Source organism: Syngnathus floridae, chromosome 12 (assembly GCF_059516105.1).
Source record: "Syngnathus floridae isolate MCC-2025c chromosome 12, RoL_Sflo_1.0, whole genome shotgun sequence".
Lineage (NCBI taxonomy): Eukaryota > Metazoa > Chordata > Actinopteri > Syngnathiformes > Syngnathidae > Syngnathus > Syngnathus floridae.
In genome coordinates this window covers 13,017,405-13,043,533 of record NC_142424.1, presented here as the reverse complement: position 1 = coordinate 13,043,533, position 26,129 = coordinate 13,017,405, and the positions used below count along the sequence as shown (strand labels likewise).

Sequence of the window (26,129 nt, the reverse complement as noted above, 5' to 3'; positions counted from 1 at the left end):
TCAGTGTGACTTCTGCTGTTGCCTTTGTGAGACCAGTTCAGATACGCGTTATCACGAATTTATAAATCAGGTGTGTTCGGACCTGGTGAAGGGTCTGCCGAACCCCTGAGACCGACTCACCGTACCCCTAGGGTTCGATAGAACCCATGTTAAGAACCACTGCCTTAATCATTGAGTTTCAAAAGGCTTCATAAGCGCACAGTTGACATATTAACAACATCCCTTGATCTTAACCCCACAGGAGGTTAAAGCCCCTATCCCATGGAGGACCGAAACAGCCAAGATTAAAAGAAAAAGTATAAGTGAAAATAAAAACTTTGATAAAAAAAACATATATATATAATACCCTGATAGCGTGTTGTATACTGTCAAAAGTCTTTTTTTTGTTTTGTTTTGTTTGTTTTTTGGAAAGGCGTTTTTTGGCATCTGAATGGGGTCCTTTGTTATGTTAATTTAGGCCAGGCATGCTGTTGGGCAGCCAAACGGGTCCGTTTACCATCCATCACCGAGAATTCTCAACACATCAAATTCTGTTGACATTTTATTGAAAGAGAAGCAATACACAGATGGCAATATCAGGTGGATTGAGCATGTCATTTTGATGCTATGTGAATTGGATAGAAGAGAGAATAAAGTAATTAAAATGAACTTGTTCTACTATTGTGTTCGGTCACGCTCTTTGACCTGTAAGTGACTGTGTGGACGAAATGCTTCCACGAACTTCCCCCTTTCCAAATCAAGAGCAATCCGAGCTGTTTTGTAACATAAAGCAGCCATAAAAATCAAACGGTTCTTATTATCAAACGGCTGTCGGTGTTTAGAGGGGAAAATGACTACATATTTCAAAAGTACGAGTGGTATCGGTGCTTAATATTGATGACGTTGACAAAAGAACGGAGTACCGGTATCGGTCTGACAAAAAGTCGTGTTGAACGACATTTTGTCATCATCAAAACAATTTATTCAAATAATGGCTTTTCTAATTACTGAAAAATAGCGTAGATTCGGTTGACTGGAATTTAAAAAATTCAACACATACCTCCTCGTACAAACCCATTGGTTGCAATTGCAGAAGTGGAGAGTCCAGTGATTGTAGTCACTACAGTGGCCATGGCAACAATTAAGCAAGATAGAGCTGCAAAGGACAAAGTGTTATCTTTAGAATTGCTTCATCAAAGCTGCCCCAAAACCAAGAGATCTGTGTGAGAATTAAAATGTGGTTATAGAGACAAGCTACTTAGGTAAAGCCTGCCACGTGTCACTGAGCAGGCTACTTCGCTACAACAGTTACTAAGCTTATGTCGCTTCAACTAATATGCAGTAGATCAGGGGTCACCAACACGGTGCCCCCGGGCACCAGGTCGCCCGTGAGGACCGCATGAGTCGCCCACAGGACTGTTCTAAAATTAGCTCAAATAGCGGCACTTGTCAGTGAGCTGCATCTATTTATTTCACAGTCAAACCTCGGTTTTCGAACGTCCTGGTTCTCGAACAAATCGGAATTCGAACCAAAAATTCAAGATTTTTTTGCTTCGGTTGTCGAACAAAATTCGAGGTCGAACCTCGCGAGATGAGCCGGGAGGACCCTAGAAAACCCGATCGTGCGGCCCGGATGCCGACTGACTCCGTTGTTATTGTATTTTCGTTACTTTGAGGATTATATTAACCCCTAATCATGCCTCCAAAAAAAGCAAGTGGGAGCAGTAAAGCCATCCTAAAACACAAAGACGTTGCACGATCGGACCAAATTAAGCTCCCTGCGCACTGAGGTCCACTTAAATTTTGAAAAGTACATTAGGACTTTAAAAATATTTTCTAAATTTCAACGATGGCTCTGTCACAATAATGCGACCAGCGCGGTGCGCTGCAGTTGCGCGATCGGCCAAATATGAGCAAATGAAAAAATGCTTAAAAACGACGTTTTTTTTTTTTTTTGGTCTTGAAACGGATTAAAAAATGTTCTATTATTTGTAATGGGAAAAATAGATTCGGAATTTGACCGATTCGCTTCTAGAACCGCCTTCTGGAACGGATTGTGGTCAAAAATCAAGATTTGACTGTATTTTTGCTATTCTTGTTAAAATCACACTTACATGTGAACTGGAAATGACAATAACACATAGTGAAAGCCAAATTGAGCAAATTGGCTATTTCAGAAGTGTGTGTCAGACTGGTAGCCCTTTGCCTTAATCAGTACCCAGGAAGTAGCTCTCGGTTTAAGAAAGGTTGGTGACCCCTACAGTAGATGATTCTTAAAATTCAAACTTGTATAGCTAGCTGTAGTATATATACAGGTACTCTTGAGAAAGTTTGACCCTCTTGTTCTGGAGGAGGCATGGGCAAATATTAGATCTTGACGGTACAATAACCACGACCAAAAATATTGTAGGAACACGATAAAATGACTGCTTTAAAAGCACATATCCTACATGTCACAAGTTTTCGACCTGCTTTAATACAGAATCAACTTGTTTCCAGGTTTGACGCGAGTAATTCCTTCATAGGTCGAGACCCAACTAACTGCATTCAAAGTTTCTTAGAGGAAGCATTTGTATCTGTACATGTGTGACTTGGATACCAACAAGTTGGGAACCAGCCCCTTGTAACACAGAGATGAAGTGCTAGCACTGCATTTTATTTTTCCAAGTACGGACTAGAGATGCACCGATCCGATATCTGGATAGAATATCGGCCCCGATATCAACAAAATAGATGGATTGGGTATCGGAAAATGCAGCCGATCTGTGAGCCGATCCTTTCCTTAATCTATTGGGACGTGGGCTACGTCATACGTCAGCAGCACGTGTGCCGCATGCCACGAGAGTTTTCTAAACAAACGCAAACATGGAGCGAATGAAAGAGTTAGCTGTGCGGAGGTACTTTAAACTGAACACGCCAACTAGTTCGACGGCAGTTTGTAATGTCTGCAAAGCTAATGTTGCCAGGGGTGGTGGTAGTACTGCCAGTTATAGTACTACCAAATTAATTAAGCATCTCCAGAAACACCATGCAACGAAGCACCAGGAGTTCCACCAGTTGAGCATATCTAAGGGAGCGGGAGGTGGACCTACACGGCAGTTAACGTTAGCAGATGCACTGCAAAGACGGGAGAAATTCCCAGGCAATAGCGCAAAAGCTATGAGAATTACTGAGAAAGTGCTGGAATTCATGGTTTTGGATGGACAACCGATGAGTGTTGTTGAAAACGAGGGCTTCCGACGTTTACTTGAGCACCTGGAGCCACGGCACAATTTGCCATCGCGCAAGTATTTTTCTGAGACCGCACTGTCAGAAATGTATGAGAAAGTGTGCGAACACATGTTTACATTGCTTGATTATTGTATTTGATCAAGTCACTTGTTTATTCTCTTGTCCCGATGCTATATTTTATTTTTCCACATGTAGAGGTATGTAGCTTGTTAAATCAACCATAATATCGGATCGGTATCGGGTATCGACCGATACGCAAAGCCACGGCATCGGTATCGGTATCAAAACTGAAAAAGCCGGATCGGTGCATCTCTAGTACGGACGGACAAAATGATAGTATCGAGTCATTTTTGCCAGCTAAATATGACAGTATAGTGCAGCTACTTGGTGCAACACTAAGCTTAGTCATCTGAGAGAGGCTCAGAGTAGCTGCCGTTGCTCCTTGCCGTTGCTCAAAAAGAGCCAGATAAAAAGGCTCAGACATCTGATTGGATGCCTCCTCCTGGATGTTTCCTGAACGACTCCTGGGCTTTGCTGAAGTGTTCCGGCCCTGGTATACCCCACAGGAATGAGGCCCTAAATGATAGCTAGGAGGTGCGACGATTTCTCAGCTCATCTGGAAACACCTCGCCCAAAGGGCTGGACTAAATGGCTGGGGAAGCCCAGACTTACCTGCTGAGACTGCTGTTGGCACAACCTGACCCCTGTGGTTGACCATCATAAAATAAGCTAAGACATTACCTCAAAATGAAATTAACCCATTTGTCCCATGTCAATGTGATCTCACCAATTCCAGCCTGACCCACAATCCAGGACATACGAATGAAGAGCATCACACCCCATATGTTCAACATACAGCGGACCTGGGGAAAAAAAAAAAAAAAAAAAAAGACAAATCACTTAAAAGCATCAAAAAAGGCGCTCCTTCAGTTTTTGAGAAAATTAAAGGCTTTTAAGTGCGCCTTACGGTGCGGGAAATACAGTCCTCGAAATGGATGGATAACTCAAATTACATTTTTGTCATTGTTACTTAGGATAAAATGTGCAGGACACATCTGTTCATATATATGATGCTTAAAAAAATTAAAGGAACACTTTGATAACATCAGATTTCAATGGTGAATTTTTCGGGGATATCTATATGGACAGTTTAATGGAACAAAATAATGCCACATCTTTTGATGAAAATAAAAGTTTTCAGCCTACTCAGTATATACACACCCCAAAAATCAAAGTGAAAACATCATATGGCAGGCTTGTCCATTTTGCCTAAATTTAATTTCTGCAACTCAAAATTATTTTCAATATCTTGTGTGGCCCCCACGAGCTTGTATGCATGCTTGACAACGTCGCGGCATGCTCCTAATGAGACGACGGATGGTGTCTTGTGAGATGTCCTCCCAGGTCTGTCTAAGGCAGTAAATTATATTTGATTACAACTTAATTTAAAAATGAAAAACCTGTGTCGTGCGTGCAATACAACTGTTTTGCTTTTACCGTATTTGCCGGTGTATTAGTCGACCTTTTTCGATCCAAAATCGACCGAAAAAAATCGACCTCGACTTATACACCGAGTCATAAAATGTAACTTCGTATTCATCGCTTCAAATATGATGGTAACCAAGGCCGTTTCTCATGCATCTCATTGTGCGTGGGTGTGCGTCCGTCAGGCTCATCAAACAGCGAGAAACTGAATCATTATAAAGCGTTCGTCGCATTAACACGCATCCTCAGCAACAATTTCAAATATTCTCACCTCAATAACGGACATCGAAAGCCAGGCAGTGACGATGACTGCTAGGGGGAAGTACTGGGTATTGAGCGAATGTGCGAGTCATCGCGCGTCAAGCAACGACAATAACTACCGGTACGTAAACATTCAATCGCCATGTCTAAATGAATGTCGTTTGCACTTAGAAAATATTCGCCAAACTTGGCCAGACTTCCAGGGGAAGAGGCCGAATTTTCACTTGTTCTGGCCGACCGGAGAAACCAGCCGAGGCGGACACTTTACGGCGGTTGAGTCGTTGGCACTTAGAAAATATTCGCCAAACTTGGCCGGACTTCCAGGGGAAGAGGCCGAATTTTCACTTGTGGTGGCCGACACGGGGAACCAGCCGAGGCGGACACTTTACGGCGGTTGAGTCGTTCGCACTTTGAAAATATTTGCCAAACTTGGCCAGACTTCCAGGGGAAGAGGCCGAATTTTCACTTGTGGTGGCCGACATGGGGAACCAGCCGAGGCGGACACTTTACGGCGGTTGAGTCGTTGGCACTTAGAAAATATTCGCCAAACTTGGCCGGACTTCCAGGGGAAGAGGCCGAATTTTCACTTGTGGTGGCCGACACGGGGAACCAGCCGAGGCGGACACTTTACGGCGGTTGAGTCTTTCGCACTTTGAAAATATTTGCCAAACTTGGCCGGACTTCCAGGGGAAGAGGCCGAATTTTCACTTGTGGTGGCCGACATGGGGAACCAGCCGAGGCGGACACTTTACGGCGGTTGAGTCGTTGGCACTTAGAAAATATTCGCCAAACTTGGCCAGACTTCCAGGGGAAGAGGCCGAATTTTCACTTGTTCTGGCCGACATGGGGAACCAGCCGAGGCGGACTCTTTATGGCGCAAGAGCCGTTGGCACTTAGAAAATATTCGCCAAACGCTCTCGATGGGACAGAAGACGACCTCATCTGGGATGAGGAGGAGGAAACTGAGGATAGAGAAGACCAAGAAGATGCCCTTTATGACGACAAACTAAACGAAAACGAATGGAACGAGCTTTTCGGAAATAGCGACGATGAAGACGAATTTTGAACTCTATGTACCGGCAATCACTTTATAATTATAATTTGTTGATTCTTAACTAAAAATAAACCAGTTTCTAAGAGTGTTCATTGTTGTTAGTCTCTCTCGGCGCGTAATATCACAGGGTCATGAAGTAAATCTTTAAAATGGCGTATAAATCGCTCGCTACAAACTCGTGAATTTGAACACATTTCGTCAATAAATTTCGCATATTTCTGATTGAATTTTGAAGTTTAATATAATGCAACAATTGAGCTCGACTTATACAAAGGATATATCATAAAATCATAAATTTCCGTCGAATTTTAGGGGGTCGACTTATACACCGAGTCGACTTATACACCGGCAAATACGGTATTTTGAAAGGCGTCGCACTTCCGTGTAGCGTACGTGTATGTGAGCTGTGCGTGAAGGTGAACAGTGCGAAGTAATGCTGCCCGAGAAATAAATGTGTGCTGACCCTGAGAAAAGAAAAGTTGACAAGGAGCGCCGTGTTTTCAACAACACATGGACTGCCAAGTATTTCTTTACAGAAATGAAAGGTAAAGCCTTGTGCCTGATTTGTGGTACACAGGTCGCTGTGTTTAAAGAATATAATTTGAGTCGCCACTACACGACCAAGCATGAAAAAAAATACATCCATCCATCTATCCATTTTCTGAACCGCTTACTCCCCACGGGGGTCGCGGGCGTGCTGGAGCCTATCCCAGCCGTCATCGGGCAGTAGGCGGGGGACACCCTGAACCGGTTGCCAGCCAATGGGTTTTCTCTGGGCACTCCGGTTTCCTCCCACATCCCAAAAACATGCTTGGTAGGCCGATTGAGCAGTCCAAATTGTCCCTAGGTGTGAGTGCGAGTGCGGATGGTTGTTTGTCTCTGTGTGCCCTGCGATTGGCTGGCAACCGGTACAGGGTGTCCCCCACCTACTGCCCGTTGACGGCTGGCTCCAGCACGCCCGCGACCCCCGTGGGGACTAAGCGGTTTAGAAGATGGATGGATTCACACCCAGAGATGCAGCGGCTTTGTCATTTGAAGAAAAGTTAAAGAAGTTAAGAATAAATTGTACTGATTAATGATTTTAGTGTTTTTATTTAACCTATACACCACAATTTCACACAGCTTAATATAAATATGAACAGAATAATTGTATTCTTCTTATTACCAGTACCAGCTATTTATAATAAATAATTTAGTGCATTTTACGATGGAAGAAAATTGAGCAGGTTTAATTTATCGTAGGTGTGGCCTTCTGACAACTGAGGTTTTTTCATGTGGCCCCTTGTAAAAATGAATTGCCCACCCCTGGTCTAAGGGCATCAGTGAGCTCCTGTAAAGTCTGAGGAGCAACCTGGCGGCGTATGATGGACCGAAACATTATGTCCCAGATGTTTAGATCGGGTTTAGATCAGGTGATCATGAGGGCCATTCAATTGTGTCAATTCCTTCATCCTCCAGATTCTGTCTGAATACTCTTGCCACATGAGGCTGGGCATTGTTGTGGATCAGGAGGAACCCAGGACCTACTGCACCAGCGTAGGGTCATGGGTGCAAGGATTTCATCCCGATACCTCATGGCAGTCAGACTGCCGTTCTCTAGCCTGTAGACGACCATTACTGACCCACCACCGAACCGGTCATGCTGAATGATGTTGCAGGCAGAATAGCACTCTCCTTGGCTTCTCCAGACCCTTTCACGTCTATCACAGGTGCTCAGGGTAAACCTGCTCTCATCTGTGAAAAGCACAGGGCGCCAGTGGGAGACTTGCCAATCCTGGTGTTCTATGGAAAATGCCAATCGAGCTCCACGGTGCTGAGCAATGAGCACAGGGCACACTACAGGATGTCGTGCCCTGAGGCCACCCTTGTGAAGTCTGTTTCTGACTGTTTGTGCAGAGACATTCACACCAGTAGCCTGCTGGAGGTCATTCTGTAGGGCTCGGGCAGTGCTCAACCTGTTCCTCCTTGTACAAAGCAGCAGATATCGGTCCTGCTAATGGAACGAGGACCGTCTATGGTGCTGTCCAGCTCTCCTAGAGTAATTGCCTCTCTCCTGGACTCTCCTCCATGCTCTGGAGATTGTACTGGGAGACACATAAAATCTTCTGCGCAACTTCAGGAGGGTTAAGAAATCGCCTCATGCTCCCAGTCGTGATAATGACTCTTGCTAAGGCCAACACTTGTGGAAAAACAGTTAAAAAAGATCAGGAGGGAGGAACTTGAAATGGCCTCCACCTGCAAAACCAGTCCTGTTTTGGGGACCATCTCGTTGTTGTCCCTCGAGTGCACCTGTTGTTAATTCTATCAACACCAATGCAGCTGAAACTGATTAACAACCCCCTCTGCCATGTACCTGACCAAAACCTCATCAGAAAAGTCTAATTGAATTCATGCCATACCCTGATAAAAAAAACTGTTCCTTTAATTTTTTGAGCAGTGTATATATATATTATATATACCGTATTTTTCGGACTATAAGTCGCGTTTTTTTTTCATTTGGGTGGGGGGGGCGACTTATACTGAGGAGCGACTTATATGTGAATTTATTCACAAATTTTCAAAATAAAAAAAAAAAAAAGGTGAAACCGCGATAAACAAACCGCGATGTAGCAAGGGATTATTGTAATTTGAATTTCAAATTATGTCAGCGTTGCGGCGCGGCGGTTGTTTACATAAAGGACAAAGATTCGATCACGGGATGACGAAGATGACTAAGGGCCCCACGTACTATCGGCATCATGAGCGGCTTTGTTTGTAAGTGACACGGAGGACGAAGAGTTTGACGGATTTAATGATTTGGAGTGACACAGAAGGTTTGAAAAACTATTATGGCTTTTACGCACGCCCAGTCCTACTCTACAGAGCTCTCTTTCACCTCTTTGGATGGAAGTCGGGGTCTGGCGCTCGGCCGGGTGGCTGTCCGGGGACGGTGGATGGGGCTCAGACATGGCTTTTACGCACGCCCGGTCCTACTCTACGGAGCTCTCTTTCACCTCCGTGGATGGAAGTCGGGGGCCGGCGCTCGGCCCGGTGGCTGTCCGCGGACGGTGGATGGGGCTCGGACATGGCTTTTCCGCATGCCTGGTCCTATTCTATGGAGCTCTCTTCCACCTCCGTGGCTGGAAGTTTGTTTTGTTAAATAAAGAGCCGTTTACCAAACCCACGACTTTCCTTGTACTTTGTTAACGCTACAATATATACTAGATCTGTGGAATAACGACGATGCTGATGTCAGCGCGAACGCGCGGCGTTGTTGACAAAGGACGAAGAATTTGATCAATGGATTTAATGATTTGGAGTGACACGGATGGTTTGATAATATTATTACTTATATAATAGTTATTTGATATCTAATTTATATATCGTTATATGGGCCTGTGGAATATTTTGAAGTGCAACCGCCGTCAGCGGCGCGCATTTATGTTGACATAAAGGACAATCGATGGATTTAATGAATTGGAGTGACAGATGGTTTTATAAACGTGCTATTTATGCAATAGTTATTTGAATAACTGAATGTTACGTCAGGCTCGTTCTCAGCTCTTCGTTTGTGTTTATGTCACGTTAGCATACCTATTGTTTAGCCTGTTGTTGCTCGTTCATGTCTGTTATTGGTGTTGGATTTTGTCGAATAAATTTCCCCCAAAATGCGACTTATACTCCGGAACGACTTATATATGTTTTTCTTCATGTTATTGTGCATTTTATGGCTAATGCGACCTATATTCCGACACATATATATATGTGTGTGTGTGTGTGTGTGTGTGTGTGTGTGTGTGTGTGTGTGTGTGTGTGTGTGTGTGTGTGTGTGTGTATATATATATATATATATATATATATATATATATATATATATATATATATATATATATATATATATAAAAGTCAGCTCAATGGCAAGAACAAGTCCCTAGCCATTAACAGCTACGCCCTACCAGTAATCAGATACTCTGCAGGAATCATACGGTGGCCAAAGGAAGATATACAGACCACAGATATCAAGACACGGAAGCTCCTAACCATGCATGGAGGGTTCCATCCCAAGTCCAGCACCCTGAGACTGTACACTAGCCGTAAAGAAGGAGGCCGAGGACTAGCGAGCGTGAGAGCCACTATCCAAGATGAAACATCCAAGATCCATAAGTACATCAGGGATAAGGCCCCAACGGATCACGTGCTCAGTGAATGTCTCAGACAATGGGCATCAAAGGAAGATGAGGTGCTGGAGGGACCATCATGGGAGGACAAGCCCCTACATGGGATGTACCACCGAAACATAGCTGAAGTAGCTGATATCCAGAAATCCTACCAATGGCTAGAAAGAGCTGGTCTGAAGGACAGCACAGAGGCACTGATCCTGGCTGCACAAGAACAGGCCTTGAGCACCAGAGCAATAGAGGCCCAAATCTACCACACCAGACAAGACCCCAGGTGTAGATTGTGCAAAGAAGGTCCTGAGACAATCCAGCACATAACTGCAGGGTGTAAGATGCTGGCAGGTAAAGCATACATGGAGCGCCATAACCAAGTAGCTGGAATAGTGTACAGGAACATCTGTGCAGAGTATGGACTGGAAGTCCCAAGATCCAAGTGGGAAACACCTCCAAAGGTGGTAGAGAATGACCAAGCCAAGATCCTCTGGGACTTCCAGATCCAGACAGACAGAATGGTAATGGCGAACCAACCGGACATTGTGGTGGTGGACAAAGAGCAGAGGAAAGCCGTTGTGGTTGACATAGCCATCCCAAATGATGGTAACATTAGGAAAAAGGAACATGAGAAACTTGAGAAATATCAAGGGCTCAGAGAAGAGCTGGAGAAGACCTGGAGAGTTAAGACTTCAGTGGGACCTGTGGTCATTGGAGCACTAGGGGCAGTAACCCCCAAACTGGAGGAGTGGCTGAAACAGTTCCCAGGAAAAACATCTGACATCTCAGTCCAGAAAAGTGCAGTACTAGGAACAGCAAAGATACTGCGTAGAACCCTCAAGCTCCCAGGCCTCTGGTAGAGGACCCGAGCTTGAAGGGAAAAAGATACCACCCACGGGGGGTGAGGAAAAAGTTTTTTTTTTTAATATATATATATATAGTTATATATATATATATATATATATATATATATATATATATATATATATATATATATGTGTGTGTGTGTATATATATATATATATATATATATATATATGTGTGTGTGTGTATATATATATATATATATAGATAGATATAGATATATATATATATGTATTGAAACAAAATAGCATTATATGTTCTTTAAAAAAAAAAAATATATATATATATATATATATATATATATATATATATATATATATATAAATAATACATATTTTTTTAAAAGAACATATAATGCTATTTTGTTTCATTTGGTTTTAAAAATGGGAGCCGTTATTGTCCACACACTGTCGAAGGCGTTCACGAAAGTTGCCCATAACTCGGCGGATCATTTCACGGGGAATAGCAGCAATTTCTTTCTTTTTCGTTTCAATGCTGATCCACTGGCTCTGAAGTTCGTAACCCATAACAAGATCGTTTTTCGAGCAGGTACGGGATCATGTCTACAAAGTCTGAAGCGCAAACGGAACGCTCTTTGTGTTGCAGTTACAGATTCGTTCTTGATAAACGTTTCAACAATGAAAGCGCGATGCTCACCGGTCCAATTCATGTTAGCAACTAAAACAAAACGAAATAACATTATTCAAAAACGAAACGGGAACTAAACAAAACGGCATCATATGTACTTTTCGAAAATAAAACAACTTTTTTGTTCCTTTAATTTATTTGCATTTTATTAAAGCTACAAATGTGTCAGATCATTTTGGCGGACCCTGTACATACAGCCACAGCTCTACTGTTTGAACTGACAGTTTGAGTGATGACAACATGTATAATGATGTCACATCAATTGTGACAACTGTGAATAGTTGGGGTGTTAACTGAAAGGCATATTCTTCACTAAAATGTTTGTCATGCCTCTATAACAGGGCTTCAGATTACCTAATGGTGGCATTGCGTCACTTTTTTCCCCCTAAAATTGATACTGGTGTAATTTTTTTTCTTTTGCCTTTGACTGACTTTGTTCTTATTGCTCTTATTAATCTATACTAATTTGTGGTTCAATTTGTTGATTAAAATCCTCCCACTCCCCCTGCCTGATATGTATAAGATATGTAAGACAACAAACCAAAACTCCTTTAATCCAGCCAAATTTGACAACTCCTTTAGATTCAGCAGCTTCCTTTGCTGCAGCTTCCTCAGCTGGGGTCAGCTCATCACCATTGGCAAACCCATCTTCAAAAGGTTCCTGAAGAAGAAAAAAATAAGAAACTAAGAAAAAGTGTGAGGGAGAGAAATTGAGTAAGAATTGTTCCTTTGAGTGAGTAATGTAAAATTGGGTCCCTGAGACAACTTCTGTGACCTTAAGATGAAACCTCTTTTATGGCCCTCCCCTTTATTCCCTTTATTCCCATTGCAGTCAAAGATCCAAAGGTATTCTTTGCAGCAAGAGATTGTTCACTGTTGCCATGCAGGTTGATGGTTAAGATGGATGGAATAATTCTTTTATAAAATAATTTAAACGTGCGCGCGCACACACACATACAGACAGCGCACACGCACGCACACACTGGGTGTCTGTGTGTGCGTGTGCGTACAGCATACATACAGTACATATTACATTAATACACCTCTGTGACTTAAGTGGGATGCCAGTTTTGCCAATTTTGGAAATGGGCAGTTTTATGTGGTTGTTGTATTTGGCTCATGATCACAGACATTCCAGAGACGCAACTGACTGTACACATGCGATTAAAAAATCTATTTTTACTTTCAAAACATTGTCTATACAGTTAATAATTAAGAATGATAAATTTACCAATTTACTAATATTCTTTTATGCTGATTGTAACTCTGGAACAATTTATTCCAAGTTATAGTAAATTTTGAAATAAAAGTAGGGCGAGTATGTATAATATATCGATTAAGTATATATATACAAGGCCGTGTGGCTCAGTGGTAGAGTGATTGTCTCCCAACTTGAAAGTTGTGGGTTCAGTCCTCACCACTCAAGTTTCCTTGAGCACTAATTTGCTCCCAGTGCCACCTGGCAGTGCCTTGCATGGCAGCCACTCCCTGGTGGGAGCCACACTTCCCACTTGTGGAATGTCTTCATTTTGTTATATACCTGTTGTAAAATGACAATAAAGGCATTCTTCTTCTTCTATTTACAGTATTTCAGGGTCAATTTGATGTAATGGCAGCTGTCTGCTTATTTTAGCTAGCTCAATTTCCTGTTGTCGTCATGGAAAACTGTACGACATCCTTTTTATATACAGTATTTGCAAGCCTCTACATGCACTTGCCAGTGCACGTTTTACTAATTTAGAAGGATTCTTTTATAGCCACACTTTGTAAACCTAATTAATAAAAAAAAAACAACAGTTTGCACCTAAAGGGTTTTAAATGGAATAATGGAGAATTGCAATCACAATATGACACTGCATTGAGTCAAATAAATGACACCTAATACAATTTAAAGCGGCAGTCAAATATTAATAGAAGAAGGCAATAATCCTTACAAATTATGATTGACCTGTGTTCAGATAGTATTTACCCACTCCTTCTGGTGAATTCACATTTTTCACGAGATTTTCTCTTTGAAGTTGTGTCTCATCACCTCTCGCACCATTGACAGAGTCACTTTGTAATTCAGGACTGCTCAAGAACAAAAATCTTATTGTCAGAACCCGTACATGTCATTTTGGCCAAGTCAGCAGGCCTCTCATAGAGTTTCAGTGATAGAAACAATGAACAGGGTGGACAGTCACAGGAGATTTCTGCCATACAATGTGGAGATGAGATTGTGGACATTTGATCATTTCTCTTTGTCTCTGTGGGCTTAAGTAGCTTGCAATATGTGAATGTTTACACAATCCGTTTATTTAAAAGAAGCAAAAAAAAGTAGATTTGTCTGCTGTTTTTTTGACATTCCATCCTGTTTTATCGGTCCAATTTCTAATCGCTGCACATTCACACTTCTTTTGTACACTTAGACATTGAATTACCGTATTTTCCGCACCATAAGGCACACTTAAAAGCCTTTAATTTTCTCAAAAAATGAAGGTGTGCCTTTAATAATGTGCACCTTTTGTGTGGACCGAATTTCAAAGTCTGTAAAGTTGGTTCGTGTGGTTTCCGTAATATACAGACATAATATGTAGTAGACCCGATGAACCAATCAGAGGACATTACGTTTTACGTAGATCGGGTCAAAAAAACAATCAGAGCTGTACGTAATACGTAGGGTATGTATACCTCCGCCGCAATTGGTAAATAAATACTATCGTTTGTGCAAATTTGTAAAGTTGTTTTGTGTGGCGAAAGCCACACAGAGATGTAATATACAGGCATAATATGTAGACCCGATGAATCAATCAGAGGACACTACGTTTTACGAAGATCGGGGCAAAAAAAAAACAATCAGAGGACTACGTAACAGAGTAGGTACCTCCGCTGCCAGTGATAAATAAATACTATCGTTTGTGCAGAGCAAACAGCCTTAGGACGCTCTAAAATGAAAAACAAAGAGACATGCTTACAAGGCACAGTCAGAGCTTTCTGGAAAGCCAGGAACATTGCGGAAGAGCAACGTGACAACGACGAGATAATGACAAGAGCAAACTTGGCATAGTTTAATGGCGAACTTTCCCAACTGTTTGATTTGGAAACAGAAGATGAGGATTTTGATGGATTCGCGTATTAATATGTGATTATATGATTATATAGTAGAATAAACTACAACCGAACTTACTGTCTTTCTCCCGTGACATTTTTTTGTTTACCGTAAGTCATGGCATGCATGGGCGGTGTGACCTGTGTGTGGATTAAATACAGAAAAATCCCCAGAATTGAGTCTGCGTCTTTTAAACCGAAGCGTTTTATAGTGTGGAAAATATGGTATACAGTGCCCTATTCCTGTCAACGCAAAATAAGAAAATGTTGAAATGGAGTAAGTTTCTTAAATTGTTTTACAGCATCGGGTTTCAGAGCTTCTCTCCTCTTACACAATTAAACACAATCCTCTTCTCAGCAAAGCTGAATTGCTGTAGTGACGTCTGTTTTTCCATCACATGGTGTGCAGCTCAGAAGAAAATGCTTCCAGCTTTACTGACATGAACAGAGGGCTTATGGGATTTCACGACAATATTTTACTGTGTTTATGGTTTTTTTTTTGCCCTAGGCCTGAAATGTGTGTGGGTGTTTGTGCGTGTGTTTGTGCACGCGTGTGTGAGTCCCTCGGCAGCACTGACTGACAGGGTGTAAACAAACAAGCACAGGTTTTTCTTTCAAATCAAAAACATACTTTAGTAAATCGCCCTACTAATCTATACACACTAAACTGCAGCTCATATTTCAGGCTCATATTTTCCAAGTTTGGCAGTTTGTTTGTTTGTTATTCTAGATGAGAAGTGTCAAACTCATTTTAGTCGCGAGCCACATCGTAGTCATAGTTTCTTTTGGAGGGCCATTATGTCAACCCAAATAAATCTATGAACGTCATATTAGTATATACAGTAAAGCAGGGGTCACCAACACGGTGCCCGCGGGCACCAGGTCACCCGTGAGGATCGCATGAGTCGCCCGCAGGACTGTTCTAAAATTAGCTCAAACAGCGGCACTTGTCAGTGAGCTGCATCTATTTATTTTACAGTCAAACCTCGGTTTTCGAACGTCCTGGTTCTCGAACAAATCGGAAATCGAACAAAAACCTCGAGATTTTTTTGCTTCGGTTGTCGAACAAAATTCGGAGGTCGAACCTCGCGAGATGAGCCGGGAGGACCCGAGAAAATCCGACCGCGCGGCCCGAATGCCGACTGACTCCGTTGTTATTGTATTTTCGTTACTTTGAGGATTGTATTAACCCTTAATCATGCCTCCAAAGAAAGCAAGTGGGAGCAGTAAAGCCATTCTAAAACACAGACGCTCTTAAAGCAATGCAACAGTTTTAGATAACTTCACGTGTAACAAATATTCATCATCAAATTCCCACGGTCGTTTCATCCCACCGCGCTAATAAACTTTTGAGAGGTGATGTTAGGCCTAGAGAACACAATTTTACTCGCATCCCGTTTAAAAATCCTTCGATAGATACGCACCCTGATCGACCGATTACACTTAAACTCGGTTTTATGAATATTAGATCGCTTCATGCGAAAGCAGTTCTTGTTAATGACCTTATCATGGAACATAATCTAAACGTTTTTGGTCTTTGCGAGACCTGGTTAAAACCTAATGAACTGCTGCCACTTAACGAGGCCTCGCCTCCAAATTCTGTGAGCTTGCATGTGGCGCGTCCTCGAAAAAAGGGAGGGGGTGACGCCCTCATCTCAAATTCCGTGCTTAGATTTAGGCCTCGCTCAATTCACGTATTTAAAACATTTGAAGTTCTCATTGTGCGATCCACTGCTTTACCGTCATTCTATCTTGTTGTTATTTATCGTCCACCCAGGGCTTAGTCTGGCTTCCTGGATGAATTTTCAGAATTTGTGGCTGATCTAGTGACAAATGCAGATAATATAGTTATCATGGGTGATTTCAACATCCACATGAATTCACCGTCAGAACCACTGACTTCGGCATTTCAGACTTTAATTGATACGTTTGGTTTTACGCAAGCCGTACAGGCAGCAACGCATAAGAATGGAAATACCTTAGATCTGGTATTATCCCGGGGACTAGCAACCTCAAATATAGCAGTACTGCCATACACTACTGTTCTTTCTTATCATTTCTTAATAAAATTTGAAATTTTAGTTCCTTGTCAAAGACAAGAGAGCAATCAGAATTATAGCAGCCGTAATTTTAACTCCATGACTGCAACTGCGCTATCTGAGTTAATGTCGCCGGCAACCGCCATGTTTCCCGCATACAGCGGCTCTACTGATAATCTTACAAATGAATTCAATGCGACATTATTAAAAGCCATTGATTCTGTGGCGCCGCTACGTCTGAAAACTCGCCGTAGATGGCCAACTCCGTGGTTCACAGATGAAACACGTATGCTTAAACAATTATGTAGAAAGCATGAGCGCAGATGGCGTTTAACCAAACTTGAGGTTTTCCATCAGGCATGGAAGGACAGCCTCCTGAAATATAAAGATGCGCTTATCTTAGCAAAAACTCGTTATTTTTCGCAAGTCATTAATCTCGATAAAAACAATCCTAAATACCTATTTGATACAGTGGCAAAGCTAACTCTGCGCCGGCCGACCCCCAATAGCTCCTTCCACTCAGCTGACGAGTTTATGAAATTTTTTGCTCAAAAGATTGAGTCCATTAGGGACGAGATCAAGAATACCATTCCAATCGCTCCGCCGGTTACTAGCGCTGGGGATCATGCAATAACCCTCTCAAATTTTAAAAGCGTGTCCCTTGAATTGCTTACAAAATTGGTTAGTGCGGCTAAACAAACAACATGTTTACTCGACCCGTTTCCAGCCAAACTACTTAAAGAATCATTTCCAATTTTAGGACCGTCCGTCTTAAATATAATCAATCTGTCTGTTTCCTCTGGGATAGTGCCAACAGCCTTTAAAACCGCCATTATTAAACCGTTACTTAAGCGAGCAAATCTTGACCCGGACTGTCTCAGTAATTATAGGCCAGTTTCAAACCTCCCATTCATAGCAAAACTTCTTGAAAAAGTAGTTGCGCAGCAGCTTATTGATTACATGATCGCTAATAATCGATATGACGCTTTTCAGTCTGGTTTTAGAGCTAATCATTCCACAGAGACAGCACTTGCTAAAGTGACTAATGATCTCCTCATAGCTATGGATTCAAATACGTCGTCTGTATTGTTACTACTCGATCTTAGTGCTGCCTTTGACACTGTAGACTTCGATATTTTATTAGGGCGTCTTAAAAGCTGTGTTGGTATCTCAGGGTCAGCACTCAGCTGGTTCAATTCCTATCAGACAGGACGCACCGTGTGGTCCATGGCAATACGTCCTCTAAGCTCTATAATGTTACGTGTGGTGTCCCACAGGGATTGGTACTCGGACCGATTTTATTTAATATTTATATGATTCCGCTTGGGAACATAATACATAAATATAATATCAGTTTTCAATGCTACGCGGACGACACCCAGTTATATATGCCGTTATCGATGACAGATCCGCGGGACTGTTGTAATCTCGAGGCGTGCCTTGCGGAGATCAAGCAATGGATGTCTCTCAACTTCCTTTGTCTTAACCCAGATAAAACTGAGATGTTTATAATTGGTCCTACTCGTTATCAACACTTATTTAAGGAAACCACTATAACTATAGATAACCGTACTATCACTCAGAGTGATACTGTAACTAATCTCGGGGTAATATTTGACCAAACGCTCTCCTTTCAAAAACACATTAAGAATATAACCAGGATTGCGTTTTTTCACCTTCGTAATATTGCTAAGATTCGTCCGATCCTCTCGACCGGGGATGCGGAAACTATTATACATGCGTTCGTCACGTCGCGCCTGGACTACTGTAATGTATTATTCTCTGGTCTTCCTAAGTCCAGTATCAAAAGTTTACAGTTAGTGCAAAATGCCGCTGCGAGGCTGCTCTCACGGTCAAGAAAATTTGATCACATAACCCCAATATTAGCCAAATTACATTGGCTCCCGGTCCATTTGAGATGTGACATCAAGGTTCTTCTACTAACCTATAAATCACTGCATGGCTTAGCACCTTCATATCTCGTCGACCTAGTCGTTCCTTATGTTCCGTCTCGTAACCTTCGTTCGCAAAACTCTAGTCTTTTAGTTACATCGAGGGCCAAGAAAATGTCTGCAGGGTCTAGAGCATTCTCTATTCGGGCTCCAGAGCTTTGGAATGCCCTACCAATGGATATTAGAACTACTACCTCAGTAGAAACATTTAAGACACGTTTAAAGACACATTTCTATGAGATGGCCTTTAACTAACATGTAGTGGCCGATTTGGCCGGAGTTTGTTTTGTTCTATCTGCCCACCCCCTCCCCGGCTGGGGAGAGGGTTAGGTGGCTCAAAAGCTGATAGCGGCTAGCTGGATTCTCGGGGACCAATTCAAGATGAGGAAACTGCTGCTCAACCTCCTTGAAGACACTGCCAGGACAATCGAGGGCACCTCCGAGATCCATTTTTTCATTGATTTTCATATTATGTATTACTTGTGCCCTCTCTGCATCCATTACAACCTGGTGATCCTGAAAGGGGGATCCTTCCATCTGTGGTCCCTTCTCAAGGTTTCTCATTTTCCCCTGGCAGGGTTTTTTTGAGTTTTTCCTTGCCCTTTTGGGAGCTTATGATCAGGGGATACCTTTGAGAATAATTGTCAATTTTTGGCTATGTGAAGCCCTTTGAGACCGTTTGTGATTTAGGGCTATACAAATAAACTTGACTTGACTTGACTTGAAACCTTGGTTTTTGAGCACAATCCGTTCCAGAAGGCGGTTCAAGAAGCGAATCGGTCAAATTCCGAATCTATTTTTCCCATTACAAATAATGGAAAATTTTTTAATCTGTTTCAAGACAAAAAAAATCTTTCCTTTTTGTCGAGGCAGCTTACTTGCACCACAAACTTTTTATTTATTTAAAGATTTCAACGACAGAAGAATTGTCCATACAACCATACATGACACGTAATAAAATAAATCCTCTCACAATATTTATGAACGTCTTGTAAACAAGCCCTGCAGTCAAGCTACGAAGTAAGCTAATGCTTGCGCAAGCGAGAAGCTAACAAATGCGTTAAACACATTGTGTTACTCAAGAATAATACAGCACCTTCGATGCAATTAATCTGATACAACTACTGCAGCACCTGGAGGGATATACCATATTGGCCCGAATATAAGATGGCCCCGATTATAAGACGACCCCCTCTTTTTCAAGACTCAAGTATGAATTTTTATACCAAATTGAATTTTTATACAGAAAATGGTAACATTTGGAACAAATGATTATAACAACATATTTAAGAGAAAAAGCATGTTATTTTTTCCTCATTCATATCATGCTAAAACTGTATCACATCTTAATATCCGAACATTTAAATATGTAAACTAAAGTGTAATCACGTTTGTAAATTGATGGCTTCTGGTTTTTGAAATGTAAATAAACCAATCTACTGTGATAAAACAACAACATTTCAATAACTGCATAAACCATTAAAGTGAAGTCTAACTGTAACTATAGTCTTGAAACAAATCTGAATAAGGAAAAACATTGTAATAAAATAATGCAAACTGCGACCGCTATTGTTGGGGAGCCTGAGGACTGTATAGGGCAGGGGTGGGCAGTTAATTTTTCCAAGGGGCCACATGAAAAACCTGAGTTGTGTCAGAGGGCCACACCTACGATAACGTAAACCTGCTCAATTTTCTTCCATTGTAAATTGCACTAAATTATTTATTTTAAATACCGTATTTTCCGGACTATAAGTCACTCCGGAGTATAAGTCGCACCAGCCATAAAATGCCCCAAAAAGTGAAAAAAAACCATATAAGTCGCTCCGGAATATAAGTCGCATTTTGGGGGGCAATTTATTCGACAAAATCCCACACCAAAAACAGTCATGAACGAGCAACAACAGGCTAAACGATAGCAACAACAGGCTAAACGATAGGTATGCTAACGTGACAAACACAAACAAAGAGCTGAGAACGGGCCTGACGTAACATATAGAGTGATTAAGGACAACTATTACATGAATAACATGTTTATAAAACCATCGGTGTCACTCCAATTCATTAAATCCATTCTTTGTCAACAATGGGTGCGCGCGGCTGAGGGCGCTTGCACTTCAAAATATTCCACAGGCTCATATAACGATAGATAAACTACATTTCAAATAACTATAATATAAGCAATAATATTATCAAACCATCCGTGCACTTTAAATCCATTAAATCCATCGATCAAATTCCTCGTCCTTTGTCAACATCGCCGCGTGTGCGCCCTGACGTCAGCCTTGTCTTTATTCTCCAGATCTAGTATATAACTATATTGTAGCATTAGTACAAGGATAGTCGTGGGTTTGGTAAACGGCTCTTTATTATACAAAACAAACTTCCAAGCGTGTGGCGGAGTGGACTTCCAGACACGAGAGCTCCATGGCATAGGACCGCATGTCCGAGCCCCATGCACCGTTCGCGGACAGTCACTCGGCCGAGCGCCGGCCCCCGACTCAGTAGAGTAGGACCGGGCGTGTGTAAAAGCCGTAATAGTTTTTCAAACCTTCTATGTCACTCCAGATCCTTAATTCCTTCAAACTCTTTGTCCTCCGTGTCACTTAGAAATGATCACCGCTAACGATGCCGGTAGTCCTTACGTGGGTACGTTTGTCCTTCATGTAAACAACCGCCGCGCCGCGCCGTGCCACTGACGTCACTTGAAATAGTAATCCATTGGTACATCACGGTTCTCCAAACTTTCTTTCTGCTGCTCGATTACTGTTTTCTGCTGCATATTTTACAACTTGAAGTTTGTAACCTGCAAAATATGAGTTTCTTTTTGGTGCCATTTTTCTTAAGCCCACCGAGTTGATGAGTCACGGCCAACGGTGAAATTTAGAGCGCCCTCATCCAGTTTCGTCTGAAAATATAATTTTTTTCAGATGTAGTTTTTTGTTTTGTTTATTTGGTTGTTTTATCAAAGTCAAAGTCTGCTTTATTGTCAATTTTTTTTCATATACCAAGACACACAAAGAGAAAATTACGTTCCCACTATCCCTCGGTGAGATACTATGCATACAAGCAACACAAAAAACCCCAAGAAGGCACAAACAATGAATAAATAAGAGTGTTGAATAAATGATAAATAAACAAATAATAATAAATAATAATAATAAATATAAGAGGAGCAAAAATGGAGCAAGTGTACATACAGCAGACAGTGGACTTGGATATAGTGCTTAAAGTGTTAATTGCTTTATTTTATGTTTTCTCTATTTTTTATGTTTTGAATATGTTCAAGATAAAGATGTAAAAGCATGTGAAGTGATCAACTATACTAAAAATAACATGGGAAGTGGTCAACTATACTTGTAAGTAAGTGATGTCTTAATGATCAAGTAAAAATTTGTGAAAAAAAACATAAGACGCTCCTGAGTATGCAAAAAGAACTCGTCTTATATTCGGGCCAATACGGTATAACACTTTTCTACACACCTGGATATTCCAGATACACAAGAAAATCACTTTAAAAGCATAATAATTTTCCATGATACGTGTACTTTAAGATACTTTGAAGCCAATGAAGACCTTTCTTAGATTCAGGGATTCAATGCCTTTTAAGACTCTTTAAGAAAGGCATGAAAAAACCTGGACTCACTTGGAATTATTGTTATTTGGCTTTATTTGACGTCTTCAACGTTTTCACATGACCTACTTGGGATACATACCCTCACTGGTTTTCACAGCAGCCACAGCACAGTGTGTTGTGCCACACTTTTGGAGTTGTTTGTGAGCTGGGGTGGATATCCATCTCCATTCATGTGGGAGTAAAAATATTGATTTTTGATGTGCTGAATGTCACAGACTTTAAACCCAGCGGTCAATCTTTCATGTAGGACTATAAGAGTAAGTGCTGGAAAAATGTTGTTCAATGTCGAGATTATGCAATTTACCATATTTTCCGAACTATAAATTCCTACGTTTTGCACAAGCTTTGAATCCTGCGGCTTGTAGTCCGGTGTGGCGTATCTATAGATTTTTCGTGATTTTTGTGATGTCTAATACACGTATACACTCGCTAGTAAAAAGGTTGAGGACCGCGGTTGTGCAGCACCGCTTTGCTTGACGGAGGGATATGTGACCAGACACACGGTCACTGAGGAGAAGAATGGTGTGTTGATCGCATGTCCATCCGCCAGGCAAATAGTGCCACACAATTGACACAAACGAGACAGAACAAGATCGAGACAGACATTAATGGAGAAAAAAAGCTTTTGTACACAACCCCCAATTTTGATTTGGCTCTTAACGAAATAGAGCTGCAGCTGCATGTACTGTCTGTAGAGGTTTCCTACAACCACTAGAGGGCACTGGGCTATTGTTGATGACATCTTGTTGCAGTATTTTTTTCCCCGGTCTTTTCCAGAACTTTACGTGTAGCTTGTATCACTGCCAATTTTACCCCTGTAAGTGATCCCATTTTAATTATATGTGTTTGTTAGTGTTCCCTGCACAATGTGTTTATCATGATCGTCGCTGAGTTTGCAGAGCTCTGTCAATAAACATTATTTTTATAAAAGGTATGCGTCCCCAAAGAACCATCACTTTCCCGACAACCCTCTTTGTCTATATTCTCTTACAAAAGATAAACATTAAAACACCTGCGGTTTATAGTCCTGTGCGGCTGATATATGAACAAAACAAGATTTTCTCTTAATTTTAGCTGGTGCGTCTTATAATCAAGTGCAACTTATAGTCCAGAAATTGTGGTAATTTGATTGTGATAATTTTTTACGCATACCAGCCGGATCTATAAGGAAAAACTGTACCTTCACAGTACCTGTACTAGTTTGCCTCATCTTGGAATTTTGTCTTTTTTAATACCATATTTTCCAGACTATAAGCTTGTGCAAAAAGTAGCGGCTTATAGTTCAGAAAATACGGTACTTCATAACAGTAGGTAAATAATTTTTTATGCTGATCACTGAAAAAATGTCACACTATTTTGCAGGAAAATGTTATGGTTAGAATCTTTATATTATTTAAATCTATCCATCATTAGTTTAATATAAAACAATGTATGCATCATGATACTATCAGAACTTGGTATCTGAAAAACGTGGTCCATACTATCATGGGTACGAAATACAGGACAAGCTATACAGATATGATGGGTCAAGGTATGATAGACAGATATGATTGATAAATAAGAAAAATAAAAGGAGATTTTTTTTTTTTTTTTTTAATTCCCAAAAAGTGTGTGATTCTTAATCACTGTGCACACCCATACAATAATTGTGGTGAAATGTCAAAGCCCGGGAACTTCGTGAGTATAAGGGGTCTGCAATATGCATATCAAAAGTTTGCCGTTCCCTTTCAAGCTTGTCTATCTCTTGTCTGCCATCAAGTTAGTGAAACTATATTGCCATAAACTCTAAACTAAACTAACAAGCAGGAAATATGATATGCTGACATCTGGCTAACAAATGTGGCATATAAATATTTAAATATTATTTTCAAATGCTTCATTCTGACTTTAATAATTAGTCTTGCTATGTTAATGTACTCTGGTAAAAGGGGCACATGGAGTGTTGGTGTTTTTTTTTGATACATCAGTCATGAATTGCACATGGGAATTTTGGAGATGAACCACATCCACTCAATAGCAGGGGGGTATAAAAGTATTCTGACAGTCTTTATGAAACTGTGCTGTGCTACTACAGCTGTAAGGTAATCAGGCATGGCAAACACTTTGACAATAGGACTCTCTCGAGCCAAAAGTCAAATCCCCGGGCGTCCTTCACTTCCTGTTTGTGTGTGACCTTTGTAGAAGCAAACAAAGAGTGTTTTTCCCATATAAAATACTCAAACAAAGGATATATTGTACATGGTGCCCTGTAAATGCATCCATGTAAAATGAAATACCGAAATCCCGCAGTCCATTAGGGGTAATGGTCGCGAGCAGAGCAGACCGAACTGTTCAATATTTTGACGCGTACCGTTGCACTCCTAGTATTGATTTAAAACCCTCACTGTGTCATTTTGCATGCTATAGACAGAGGCTATAGCATGCAGGTACATTCGGGCCAGAATTAAAAGCATCCAAGAGGAAATGTTGAGCACAAAAACATGTTTTACTACCAGATATTTTGAATGGTATTTTTTCTGATAGCTTGATAGCTTTGTTTCATTTAATTTAAATCTTTATCCAATTTAATTGGTTTTAATTTTATTTTCATTATATTTAACTGTTTTCCGATTTGAAACAGGCAAAAAAAATCAATAATTATTGAGAGACTGGTATGAAATACTATGTACGTAGTAATTCTCCTAGCCCAGCTAAGCACATTTTGTTTAAAAAGTTATTTAAGTTGTTTATTTTAGTTCATTTGACTTCTCATAGTTGTGTTGCCCTCTTATTTAAGGTTGAACATTTTAATTTAAAATAAAATCACCTAAATTCAGCCTTTTTTCTTTGAGTCCTGAAAAACAAAAATTCAATACGGACAGACGGACGCACACACGAACACATGCGCAAGCACGCACGCACGCACACACGCACACACACAGAGACAGATCCCTCGCCACTTCAGGCTATACCTTTCGCGAATGCGCTACTTCGCAGGTTCATAAGTGACGGGAGAACGGCGTTTAAATACACGCTGATAGCGTAGGGCGTGCCTCTGAGCAATGTGCGTCACTGTGGACAAGCGCGGGAAGCATGGCAGCCAGCTTGTCACGAACGAGGCAGGAAAGTCATGTGCAACACAGACTGTTTATTTAGGGGAAGCGAAGCCTTCACGAAGCCCCCTAAAATCATTCCTTTATCATTTTGGTTCTGGATTGTTTATAAGTCAGAACAATGCTGTTGCTTGTCCTCAAATATGTGCAAAATGATATGCCAAAACCCTCATAACCGTGCTGGTTGAGTTCACCAGCATCCATCCATTTTCAACACCACCCATTCTGCTCAGGGTTGCGGGGGGTGCTGGAGCATACCCTAGCTGACATCTGGCGAAAGGCAGACTACACCCTGATCTGGTCGTCAGCCAGTCGCAGGTCACATATAGAGACGAACAACCAATCACACTCACATGCACACCACCACTGAGCGGGAATCAATCCCTCGCTGCCTGCACACAAGTCAAACGTGTGTACCCCTACACTATGAGCGACGGGCTCACAATCACTAACACTAAATTAAATAGATTTTGATTTTCCTTCAATGAAATGTAGCCACCCAGCCGCTGATCACTCAAACAGTAGCGACTTATTGATTGCTGTGAGCAGTCATCAACTGACAGTGGAATTTCCATTCCAGATTTTGAGTCACACAGACATGAAGATATGTCAGTGTAATAGAAACACCAACAGCGACCTTGCCATAACCTCTACA

At 41.3% G+C, this 26,129-nt stretch overlaps 1 protein-coding gene across 3 annotated transcripts in view; it reads right to left on the bottom strand.

The window, feature by feature from the left end:
- The window catches only part of slc12a2 (solute carrier family 12 member 2), a 106,273-nt gene that overhangs the window by 61,501 nt on the left and 18,643 nt on the right, over positions 1-26,129 (bottom strand). For all 3 annotated transcript variants that reach the window (XR_015861812.1, XM_088392511.1, XM_088392510.1), the window contains exons 2-4: positions 12,212-12,331; positions 3,998-4,073; positions 1,040-1,135 (exon numbers count right to left, since the gene is read on the bottom strand). Coding sequence is in view for 2 of the 3 variants with exons in the window: in XM_088392511.1 (XP_088248637.1) it covers positions 1,040-1,135; positions 3,998-4,073; positions 12,212-12,331 (292 nt within the window). In the remaining variant the exon portion in view is untranslated. The remainder of the gene's footprint in view (positions 1-1,039; positions 1,136-3,997; positions 4,074-12,211; positions 12,332-26,129) is intronic.